The following is an 11,473-nucleotide window of genomic DNA, read 5'->3' as shown; positions in this document are numbered from 1 at the left end:
GGTGAAGTGAGGGAGAACGGACAAGGAGGGAGGAGGCGCGGCGGAGGTCCTGCCGGCGGCGGCTCGGCCTGCAGGCGCGCGGGTGTAAGTAGGTGGCTCTGGATCGAGCCCTTGCTTGCTCCTGAGTATTTTTTTTACCCCGGCGGCACGACCAGCAGGCGCGCAGGCACAGCTGGCTTGGGATCGAGCCCTTGCTTGCTCGGGAGATTTTTTCTTTTTTGACCCCTTTCTCGGTGTTTTTGTATATCTGGAGGTTTGAAGCTTTGAGCCCTTGCTCGGTCGTGAGGTGGAGCACGCAAAAGCACATATACGTACTGGGCCACACAAAATTTCTCCCATGGGAAGGCATGCGAGTGCGTCTCTAGGAACAAGCGAAGCTACCTCACGGAGACCATTCGTTTAGTTATTCAGTAGTCCCATATCGCTTATTTATACTTCATCCGGCCACGTTACATATGCCTATGATTTCAAGTTAATAAGCATCTTAAGAATCAACAAAAGTCCGAGGTGTTGGATCCGGTTTGCTCCTAGAAAATAAAAATAAAAAAAGGAGTAAATTCTTGAGCCCAAGAAGGAAATGAGTTAAGAAGGATTGAAGGAAAGGAGTGAATTCTGCTCTTATCTGAGCGCAAGAAAGGGGGGAAATCTGCCCAAGAAGGAAAGGAATTAAAATATGGAATAAATTTCCCCTTGAAGGAAATAAAAAGTTCCGATGTCCTAGCCCAGGAAGAAAAGGAACTAAAATCAAAAGAAGAAAATGTTCAGAAGGAAAGAAATTATTCGCTGTTATGAATGTGCACGGTGAACCTCTTGCAATAAAGGTTTGATTTTTGGCTCATGTCTGTATTAATTTTTTGACAAAGTAAGGAGTACATGAATTACAAGCATGTGCAACGTGGGTCTAAAGTTTTTTTTTCTCGATTTCCCGCCTTCTTAAATTTGATCATGGTAGCTACAACATGGCATGCTAGAATATAGTGACCAATCTCACTACCTTGAGAACGGTCATGTTTATCGTAAAATAGATATACACGTCACCACCTTCGACATGATACACACATATACAAAGATAAAAAGTGGCAACACAGATGGCCCACTGGAGATGTGCGAGAGGTTGTTTATCCCGTTGCAACGCACGGGCAATTTCTATATCTATATCTATATCTATACCTACTATTAAAGTGACGTGATATTCTTAGTTTCGTCCCGCTTCGTTTGGTCCCGATTTACTTAATTTCACGTACGGGATTTGGTTGATCCGGAGAAAAATAAAATTGCCGATGGGAGGGTTCGATCTCATAACCTGTCAACGGGGCACACACAGTTTGTCCAACTGACCCAGCTAGAGATATGAGTAGATTTTCTTTCTCCCGTTGCAACGCACAGGCCTTTTTGCTAGTCTATATATAAAACTATATAAGAACCATCATCCAAGTCAGAAAAGAAAAAAAAGGACTATCATCGAGTACCGATTCGTTTAGCCTTTTCTTTTATAGACCAACGGCTCCCACAGATAGCCATCAACAACTGTAGTTTTATCGCGAGAGGAGCCAAGCACCCGGATAGAGACGCCCGGTTATGAACATGCCAGTTTGTCATTGCTTATCGTCAGGGCCGGCCCTGGCATCTTAGAGGCCCTTGCGCGAGTTTTATATAATGGGCCCTTATAATATACGTACTCAAATTTTCTTCCAGTGAAGGACTTAGCACCGTTTTCAAATTCAACTAATTGATTTACTACTCCCTCTCTCTCAGTTTACAAGGCGTGCACGTATCTCTAGATCGTCAATTTAACCAACCTAAAGGAAGTCATATATTACAAAAAAACATACCATTATAAATTTCAGATGTTCCTAGTTTCAAACGGTATAATTTTTGTGTTATATAGTTTAAACTATTATGGTGATAAAATTGGAAACCTAGATATACATACAGGACTTGTAAACTGAAACGGAGGTAGTAGTTAGATCCTTTACTTTTATCACAATCAGATGATAATTGCTTTGTTGGAACATTATAAAAAAAATGAGACCAACCCAAGGACTAACCCTCGTTGGCATTTTTTAATAGAAGAAACTCCACGAGTACCGCGCGTCGGGTGGGCTGGCAGCAACCTCAGCTGCCCAGCCAACAGGTCGACGAGGATAGAGCACCTGAATTCAAAAATCTTGGTTTTGGAGTAAATTAGAAGAAATTCTATGCTCCACCCATCCAATAATCAAAATTCATGCAAGGACACAACCTGCAGAATTTACATGACTGCAATTTGAACAAAAATAGAGCAATTAAGTAGGTTAAACATCAGCAATGGCTTATCATGAATTTTGATTATTACGTCAACTCATCATAACAGAAATAAATAGACAAAGATCAAAGAATTAAGGTCTAAAAATTACCTGGAGGAGCAATGGCTTGATTGCTTCGCTTAAACAGTGCCTGGATTTCATGTCTGCATCGCCTGCCCTCGGACACTGACCACGGCTCTATCGATGGACGGCCGTGGTGCAGGTTGCTGCTCTCGCGTTCTTCCCAGGGGCCCAGGGCCAGGATGTGTCGCCGGTTGGCTTCCGTCCGTCGGGGTCCTTTGGGGCAGTTCATAGGATGCGAGGAACCAAAGAAAATCATTTATTAGCTTTGGGAATTGGGGCCTGGCCTCTTAGAAACTTGGGGTAATTTTAATTGGGAAAGAAGACGGAGAACGGAGACGAACGAGGGCGTAATTCAAGGAGCCAGCGAGGAATTGCTGTTCGTGCGTGACGTAATGGGCCATGCCTGCTTCTCTTGTGTACTAGTCTATTTTTTTAGAGATATATGGGCCCCTGCTGAGGCTGGCCCCTAGGCCGTCGCACCTCTCGCCATGGCCCAGGGCCGGCCCTGCTTATCGTAACCGCTCATCAGGAGAGGCGAAAAAGCAAGAGTCGTTCTTCGCTTCACCGACTGACAGAACGGCGATCTCTTCCCTCTCAGGCCGCTGGTTCAGCGGCAGGAGAGCGAAGGGACCCCGGATCTGAGACCTAGGCGTGTAGATAGTAGGGTAGGTTTCTTTTACAGCAGCAGCGCGGTGGAATAAGTTGGCCGGAGCTTCTTCCCCCATTTCGGCGACGTCACGTGCGGCGGTGCCGATGAGCTTCCGGCGTTAACTGCTCCCGGGTCCGTCGATACGGTGGGCGCCCGTTCTCCAGGTGTGGTCGTCGTTGCGGAGGCGGCGGCCAGCTACAGGGTAACTCGCCCCTCGTCTCCATCTTCGTCACGACAAGGATGTTCTTGTTCTTGCCGTGGGAGCTCCGGCGGTGGTGCGGCGAGGTGCTGGCGGCTGGCGCACGGCTGTTCTCCGAAGCGAAACATCGGCGCTATCGCTGTCATGCTTTCGCATCTTCTTGGTAGACCGATCCTGCTTCCCGCGCGGCCCGGCGCGTCGTACGTACGTACGTGGAGGCTAGCGAGAGGCATCCGGCGCGCAGGCCAAACGGTATCCGGCGTACGTGTAGCCTACTTCGCCACTAATTTTCTTTTCGTTGCGGCACATGTGGGAAAGCTCGCCGTCCGTCCCTTTGCACCCACCCACCTACCCAGTCGCTCCCGGACAACCGCCACCGTCCCCATCCCAGCTCCAACATTCACGTGTTGAGCGAAGCGAAGCACTTTGGGACACACATGATCCTTGCAACTGCAGCAGCAGCAGCCCACTGGCACCATGGAGGCACAGAAAAAGACATGGCGACGAGTCCCAATGTTGCGCACCTAAAGCCCGTAGATGCTCACCGTCACCGGCACTAATCGACACCGGAAGCGTCCAGATGCTCGCCGTCGCCGGCACTAGTCGACACCGGAAGCGCCCTGTAAACGCAACGCATGAGGCATGATTGATTTAACAAAAGCAAAACTGGGTGGAGGAAAGGAACACGTTCCCAGTCACGAGGTCAGCCCAGGTCGTTTTCTTTACTACTATTTCCCCCACCGCGCTTGGAGTGCACTCCACACGCTGCTCGGGAAGAGGTTCACACGGCCGCGCTGGTCTCAGTCGCCGTCCCGGTCTCCCCGTCCCGGTCCGCGCGTCGCGGTTCTCACAGGACCACCGGGCCGCGGTTGTTTTCACGGTAATTGCCGCTCGGTTTCTCGGCCGTTCCAGCGGGGTCTCTCTGCCGAGTGATAAGAGACCGACCAGCGGCCCCGGCTGATAATCGTGCCCCAGCTCGCCCTCCGCCAAAGATTTGGTTTCTTCCTCCCCCCGCCTTTTCAGCGTTAACTGATCTGTTGCCTCAGGCGTGGCCATGGCCGCCGTCGTCTGCGTCACCGGCGCCGGCGGCTTCATCGGCTCCTGGATCGTCAAGATGCTCCTCGCCCGCGGCTACGCCGTCCGCGGCACCTCCCGCCGCGCCGGTACGGTTCCTCTCCCCATCTCTCCCTCTCTCGCTGCGTCCCTTTGCCGCCCGGGATTCTTGGGCGCGCCGGGTCTGCCAAGTGAATGGATTGGGCTGACGAGCTCTTGGTTGCGCAGATGACCCCAAGAACGCGCACCTGTGGGCGCTCGACGGCGCCGCGGAGCGGCTCACGATGGTGCAGGTCGACCTGCTCGACCGGGCCAGCCTCCGCGCCGCCTTCGACGGCTGCGACGGCGTCATCCACACTGCGTCGCCGATGCACGACACCCCCGTAAGTAGCGGCCGCTCGGTAGTATATCCTCCTCTATTTCCGCCGGGATGAAGCTGACGGAGGTTGCGTCGTTCGGCAGGAGGAGATCATCGAGCCGGTGATCACCGGGACGCTCAACGTGGTGGAGATGGCCGCGGACGCCGGCGTCCGGCGCGTGGTGCTGTCCTCCAGCATCGGCACCATGTACATGAACCCCCATCGCGACCCGGACGCGCCGCTCGACGAGTCGTGCTGGAGCGACCTCGACTACTGCAAACAGACCAAGGTCAGACACCGATCCAACTTGATCTATCCACCCGATCTTGCCTGCGAACCGCCATTGACGCCCCGAATGACGGCAGAACTGGTACTGCTACGCCAAGACGATCGCGGAGCGGGGCGCGTGGGAGGCGGCGCGGGCGCTGGGGCTGGACCTGGCGGTGGTGATCCCGGTGGTGACGCTCGGCGAGCTGCTGCAGCCGACCATGAACACCAGCACCAGGCACATACTCAAGTACCTCACCGGCGAGGCCAAGGCCTACGTCAACGAGTCGCAGGCCTACGTGCATGTCAAGGACGCCGCCGAGGCGCACGTCAGGGTGCTCGAGGCGCCCAATGCCGGCGGACGGCGCTACGTCTGCGCCGAGAGGACGCTGCACCGCGGCGAGCTCTGCCGGATCCTCGCCGGGCTCTTCCCGGACCACCCGATTCCCACAAGGTACAATGCCGTCCTGCATTATTCAAACGAATGAATGATCCAAACTTCGTACTCCCTGTTCAGCCGACAGTTAGAGACGCAAATAAGCAACCAGATACAATAGATAATTCTTCCAAATTAAAATAGCAAGTAGAGTACTATTCCTGATTCGTAGTACTGAATTAAGAATAGATCTTTCCACGATCTTGCTTGCAGTTGCTCCGTTGATAGAATCTTCCACGAATGTGCTAATGTTTTTACACAATCTTTGCTTGCAATTGTTCCCTTGATAGAATCTTTCCACGAATGTGCTAATGTTTTTACACAGTCTTTGCTTGCAATTGTTCCGTTGATGGAATCTTTTTCACGAATGTGCTAATGTTTTTACACAATCTTGCTTGCAATTGTTCACTTGATAGAGCACAAGTTGTTGCTAGTTGCCTGTAACTTTCGTAAAACGAAAGCGATGGCTTTGCTTCGCCTTAAAGACAAAGTGGACTCTGTTGAGATTTCATCCTCAACTTTTGAAGCTTCTCAACACACTAAACAATGACTTAATTAGCTGGGCATCTTTTGACAGTGACAGTCTAATCCTTCACTAACCTGCACAGATGCAAGGACGAGGTAAATCCGCCAAAGAAGGGTTACAAGTACACCAACCAGCCTCTCAAGGACCTTGGCATGAAGTTCACCCCTGTGCAAGAATACCTCTGTGAAGCGGTGAAATCCCTGCAAGAGAAGGGATTCATTCAGAAGGCTTCTGGCACCAAGGTACGTACAAACCATAGCACCATATAAAACCATCTCAACATACAGGGCGATCGTGTACGTATGAGACCTTGCATTTCGAACATCTCAAGTTACTTCGAGAGGAGAGGATGTGGGCATAGCCCAGTGGTTGGGGGCGCATGATTGTAAACCTAACGACCAGAGTTCGATCCACGTCGGGGACGAATTTCTGGAATTCTCATGAGGGATGCTTCTTCTATATCAATAAAACCGTGGGTGCTAGTGCCCATGGAGTTTCATTTTTTTTTTAGTTACTTCGAGAGGAGTTCGAAAAAAAAAGGTTTCTTCAGAAAGGAGGATCAAAATAGAACAGCCACATGCATGATAGCATTGATACTCGTATCACCTGCTACCAATTTGATCAAACACGCATTCCTGATGCGCCCTTTCTGAAGATGTATAGCACACATAGAGGTCCTCACTGTGTCGTCAATTTTTGTTGCAGGTGCCTGCTAGTAGAGGGGGTTCGCGGCCTCAGAATTCAGCGGCGCCCGTGTTTATGTCGAAACTTTGATAGGCTTCCGCACAAAGTAACAATGCAGTTCGCCGTCATGGGAATTGTAATTCATTTGATTAAGTGATATGCTGCTGGCTTTAATAGGCTTCTTGTACTGTATGTATCAAGCTGCCGAGTTTGTGTAGCAGCGCCGTGTTGACCTGCACTGTTGCCTGGAACTGTACACCGCTACAGAGCAACTTCAGTGATGCATGCGAAATATTTTCCCTGGTCGATGTTCTCCCCCAGCATCTAGTTGTTCATCTTGTCTGACTCAGCGGGTACAACAAACCGATCAAGTTGGCACTTGGCAGCCCTCTTTGAACTCTCATTCGTTGAGCCATGCTGTTTTGGCCAGCTTCTGCTTGTTGTTCGTGGTGATCTTGTGTATGCCTCCTCTAACTCCCTTTTTGATCTCGTGTATGCATACCTGTCGAATCAGTTTCATTCAACACAGAGATTAACCATTCAGTGAACCAAGTGCTTCTTATCTGATGAAGAACCAACTATCGCCAGTGATACAATGGTTGCATCGTTAACTGAGCCATGTGCCTTCAAACTGCATGGACAGTTTATTACAATATCGTTACATAATATGTTTTGCATTTGGAAGTTGACTAGCACTTCATTGGAGGAGTTTTGCTATCATGCTACCTTTTTGATAGGAGTTGAATCCGTATGGGTCGAGGAAGACCCAAGAAAAATTCCAGTACCCAACAATTCCAACTGTACAAAGAAAAAACTATCACAAAATACGCAGAATCATTTCAAAGTTACATCAAGATTATAACATTTTGGAATTCGATAGTTTTGCATACTGTTATTATACCTCCATACAGACCATGTGTGAAGGACTCTTCCTGCTGACGCATAAAATCAAACCTCAGCACGTTTAAACAAGAAATAATCCCAGCACGTTCAACATATACTCCTATGCCAATTCACGGCACGTGTATACTCTCTTCCTGCCGAGTGTATTTCCCAGCCAAGACTATCATGAACACAGGTGCAGTGCATACATGCACGACACGGCGGCACCATATGCATGCATGGTGGGATCGACAGCGCACGCCTAGAGGCAGGACAAACCTGCAGCATGCAGCAAGGCTACGACACTAGGCGTGATGCCTCATCGAGTGTGGCAGGTGAGGCAATCGTACTGTCATGTCCTTCTTTCCGCCAGCATTGGAACATGATGATTTGATTCTTTTTTTTTGAACATGTCGACAATGGCTTAACAGTTCACACCAGGTCCTGTTTCCACAGAGGCTATTAAGGATCGACCCAATCAAAGAAAGAGGGCTGTCTGTGGCTTGACTGAAATACCAATAACACATATGTTTGTAATTCTCCTGATAAGTTACACCAGTTGCCTCCCAGAGTTGGTGGTTTTCAAATACATAAGCATTATTGAACAAAACTGACAAGGAGTTGATTTTAATGGCTTATATGAAGCCATGCACATACACGAGTTGACATAAATCCAAAATTAAATAAAAATAGAGGAATTATTCTAACCATAGTTATACTCCCTTCGTTCCTAAATATTTGTCTTTCTAGAGATTTCAACAGGTGACTACATACGGAGCAAAATGAGTGAATCTATACTCTAAAATATGTCCATATATATCCGTATGTCATAGCCACCATTTGAAATTTCTAAAAAGACAAATATTTAGGAACGGAGGGAGTAGTTACGACCAATACCATATATCATGAAAATGGCTGGAGAGTGGATGCATGATGTACATATTACTAGCTAGTTCGTCTTCAAAAAACTTGTACACACAGTATACTTGAATAGAATCATAGGGAGATATGAGTATAAAATTCAAACAAAAGTAGCTAAAACTATTTGCTATTTGCTGCGAACTATATCAGATTTCTTCTATGGGCCGGAATGCTTTAGAGATAGTACATTGACATAATTAGCTGCAATAGGGGTTCCAAGGAGCCATCTTGCCACTGAGTGTATGGTAAACTTACATGTAATAAGGTTCATTATAAGAACTTCATTTACTGATGTAAAGCTGCCCCGGTGCAAGATTTCTTTGTTTTCCCTTTCATTCCGCATGTGACTTAGCTTGTTACATTTTTTGTGTGTGAATTTTCTCTTCACTGGATGTAGATGAGCCTGGGCTTAGAAATGGATATTCATTAATAACATTTCACTACAAACGAAATGAGCTTTGTGTATCTTTTTTATTATCTTATGCATTCATGTGTTTACAACTAACAGGGTGTTCAAATACGGTTTTCACCAACCTATGAAAGCTAGTCTCATCACTGGCAAAGAGGAAATTCGAACTAGGGCATATCTGCCTGGTTTTTGGCATTGTCCGTTCCAACACAGGAATGAATATCCCTAATCATACACTTCCTCCATCCCAAAATAAGTGTCTCAACTTCGTACTAAAGTTAGTACAAAGTTATACTAAGGTTAAGATATACACTTAGTTTGGGACGGAGTGAGTATATACCTAAGAGAGTGATCCTCACTTTTTCTAATTATCTCATCATGCATGCTCAAATCCCACATCATCAAAATTGTTGTAGCTGTTAGATTTACCAGCTTGATCCACTAGCATCCATATGACCTATGCATGACAATCCTCTACCACAAACATGCATTAGTGCATTTCTAAGTGAATTTTAAATCACATTGCATTTAATTGTGACGTGCACAACTTTTCATGTTAAAATTTTCTTTTTTCTTATGCAAAATTTTCTCAAGTAGTTTAAAACGTAAGAACCAAATTAGTATTCTACACGATATTTGGAAACTATATATCCAATTCCGCGGCAAACACGTAGCGTATCGTCTAGTATTGCAAGTTGTTTACTTACAGTCTTGCAAGTATAGTAGGACAACCCTATCTTCCTTAACATAATAGATATCTAGTTTCTCACAGTTATTGCCTCTTATCTATCCATTTGAACTAATATTCCCTAAACTTGAATTAGGTGAATATTCCACATCTATGAGTTCTTCACCCTTTGGGAGAGACTTTCTCCCTGTTGAGCTACAAAGGTGAGGACATTCGGAAGCTTACGGAAAACTCCTGCTACGCATCCTCTGCGTACTATGCCCAATTCATAGAAGGCTGGGAGAGTAGCCCAGCGCTTCTGCTACAGCCTTGTTTGTACATAACTTTATTTTTCTTCTCCTTAATCAGTGAAATATAGCAAACATCCTTGCGTCTTTGTTCAAAAAAAATATATAGCAAACTTCTGCCTTTGTTTAAAAATAAGAAAATACTGTACAGAAAACAAAAATATTTATTCATAAACACAATGGAAGAGAACATGAGTGCAACGACATGCATTTCCCATGTTGGATGGCTTATGTAAGGTTAGTTACAATAGTTGAACACGCATATATTCTCTTTCTATATGTACAATTATACACCTCTCTAAATGTATGCCATTTTTATAAGGCATATTTTGAACAACACATAGATTATGTAATAGAGTATCCGGTATTGGAAAAAGCACCAGAGAGAGTGACGACAAGATATCATTTTAATTAAGTACTCCCTCTATCAAAATATAAGACGTTTTTTGACACTATAACAGTGTCAAAAAACGACTTATATTTTGATACGGAGGGTGTATCATTTAAAGGTGAGAGAACAGTATTGTCTGGTTAGTCATATACACATGCTCAAGAATGTTCTATAAAGAGAATGAACTCAATAAGGGAAAATTTGAGGAATACCATTAACTATATAAGATTCACAAGTTATAGTAGTTATGAATAAGATTGCAAAACAAACAGTTTTTTCAAGACAATGCCCATCAATCGATGTGAGATTTGCTAGACCCTGCGATTCCGGCATCAATATCATGGTGGCTTTTGAAACAACAATTGTTTATCTCTAGAATTGTTAAACATTTCCCGAACTAGCTATATAGCACAGCGACAACACATCAGAGCAATCATTCACACTCAAAATGAAGATAATTTCTTCGAACATGTATGCGACATATTAGCAAATACTTCCTGATTAAATTACTATCATGATAATTTTCGTTATCTACTTCTGATTTCCAAGATATAAACTACGAGTCAGCTCAATAGTAAATAATATATACTCTAAAGAAGCTTCAACTCAATTTCAGTGGTTCCATAACTTAAAATGGATGCTACACAGAAAATCACCTTTTATATATAGTTCGAAAGCATGCACATTTATCTACAAGTCGAATTATAAACACAATTTGATAGTAAGACTCTAAGGATGACTACGGTGCAATGTCTAAAAGTTCTCCCTTTTACATCTCTTTCCTTCAAGAAGCATTCAAAAAAGGTAGATCAAAGATGAAATAAGCCACAAAACGATTTAGAATTACTATTTTTGAAGCAAGTAAGAAGGGGAGCCTTGGCGCAGTGGTAAAGCTGCTGCCTTGTGACCATGAGGTCACGGGTTCAAGTCCTGGAAACAGCCTCTTACAGAAATGTAGGGAAAGGCTGTGTACAATAGACCCAAAGTGGTCGGACCCTTCCCCAGACCCTGCGCAAGCGGGAGCTACATGCACTGGGGCTGCCCTTTTATTTTTGAAACAAGTAAAATAAACACTACGATATGTATCTTGTCGCATGAAATTGGGTAACAATTTTCAAGGCGAATCTAGCATGATAACTAAGATACTCAGATAAGTAAACCAGATTACTTAATCCAACCACAGCTGAATCAGTGGCGAATCTAGAAAAAAATGGAGGGCGGGCTGGGCTGCCTGGGTCATGCAAATATATGTTGGATTGGGCCTGCAAGTAGTTGGGCTGGGCCTTAAAACTAGTAGTAGAAACAAATTTTACAATGCTGGAGGGGGGGCTTGAGCCTGTTAAAGCCCCCCCC

The 11,473-nt window shown here is 45.7% G+C and overlaps 2 protein-coding genes across 38 annotated transcripts in view; one reads left to right on the top strand and one right to left on the bottom strand.

The window, feature by feature from the left end:
• The first annotated feature begins 3,844 nt into the window (after positions 1-3,844).
• On the top strand, positions 3,845-6,891 carry LOC123132474 (cinnamoyl-CoA reductase 1). The gene is made up of 7 exons (XM_044552265.1): positions 3,845-4,097; positions 4,264-4,380; positions 4,499-4,653; positions 4,733-4,918; positions 4,995-5,350; positions 5,941-6,100; positions 6,564-6,891. Exons 1-7 carry the CDS (start codon positions 3,860-3,862, stop codon positions 6,630-6,632), a joined length of 1,281 nt encoding a protein of 426 aa, XP_044408200.1. The 5' UTR covers positions 3,845-3,859; the 3' UTR covers positions 6,633-6,891.
• The window catches only part of LOC123132475 (uncharacterized), an 18,752-nt gene continuing 13,575 nt past the window's right edge, over positions 6,297-11,473 (bottom strand). For 16 of the 37 annotated variants that reach the window (XR_006464751.1, XR_006464755.1, XR_006464764.1 and 13 more), the window contains 2 exons: positions 7,269-7,868; positions 6,297-7,173 (listed from right to left, as the gene is read on the bottom strand). Coding sequence is in view for 9 of the 37 variants with exons in the window: in XM_044552267.1 (XP_044408202.1) it covers positions 6,943-7,044; positions 7,269-7,340 (174 nt within the window). In the remaining 28 variants the exon portion in view is untranslated. The remainder of the gene's footprint in view (positions 7,174-7,268; positions 7,869-11,473) is intronic. The other 21 variants (XM_044552267.1, XM_044552268.1, XM_044552270.1 and 18 more) reach the window with 10 other exon arrangements.

The sequence above is a fragment of the Triticum aestivum genome, chromosome 6A (genome assembly GCF_018294505.1).
Source record: "Triticum aestivum cultivar Chinese Spring chromosome 6A, IWGSC CS RefSeq v2.1, whole genome shotgun sequence".
Taxonomy (NCBI): Eukaryota; Viridiplantae; Streptophyta; class Magnoliopsida; order Poales; family Poaceae; genus Triticum; species Triticum aestivum.
Note: the sequence above shows the minus strand (reverse complement) of the source record. Positions and strands in the feature narration are given on the sequence as shown.

What these genes read in the sequence shown, in the direction of transcription:
- LOC123132474 (XM_044552265.1), top strand. Translation starts at nt 3,860, where the DNA reads ATGATTGATTTAACAAAAGCAAAACTGGGTGGAGGAAAGGAACACGTT. An exon ending in GGGCCGCGGTTGTTTTCACG is followed by an intron (nt 4,098 to 4,263) that starts GTAATTGCCGCT and finishes CTGTTGCCTCAG; the next exon opens with GCGTGGCCATGGCCGCCGTC. An exon ending in GACCACCCGATTCCCACAAG is followed by an intron (nt 5,351 to 5,940) that starts GTACAATGCCGT and finishes TAACCTGCACAG; the next exon opens with ATGCAAGGACGAGGTAAATC.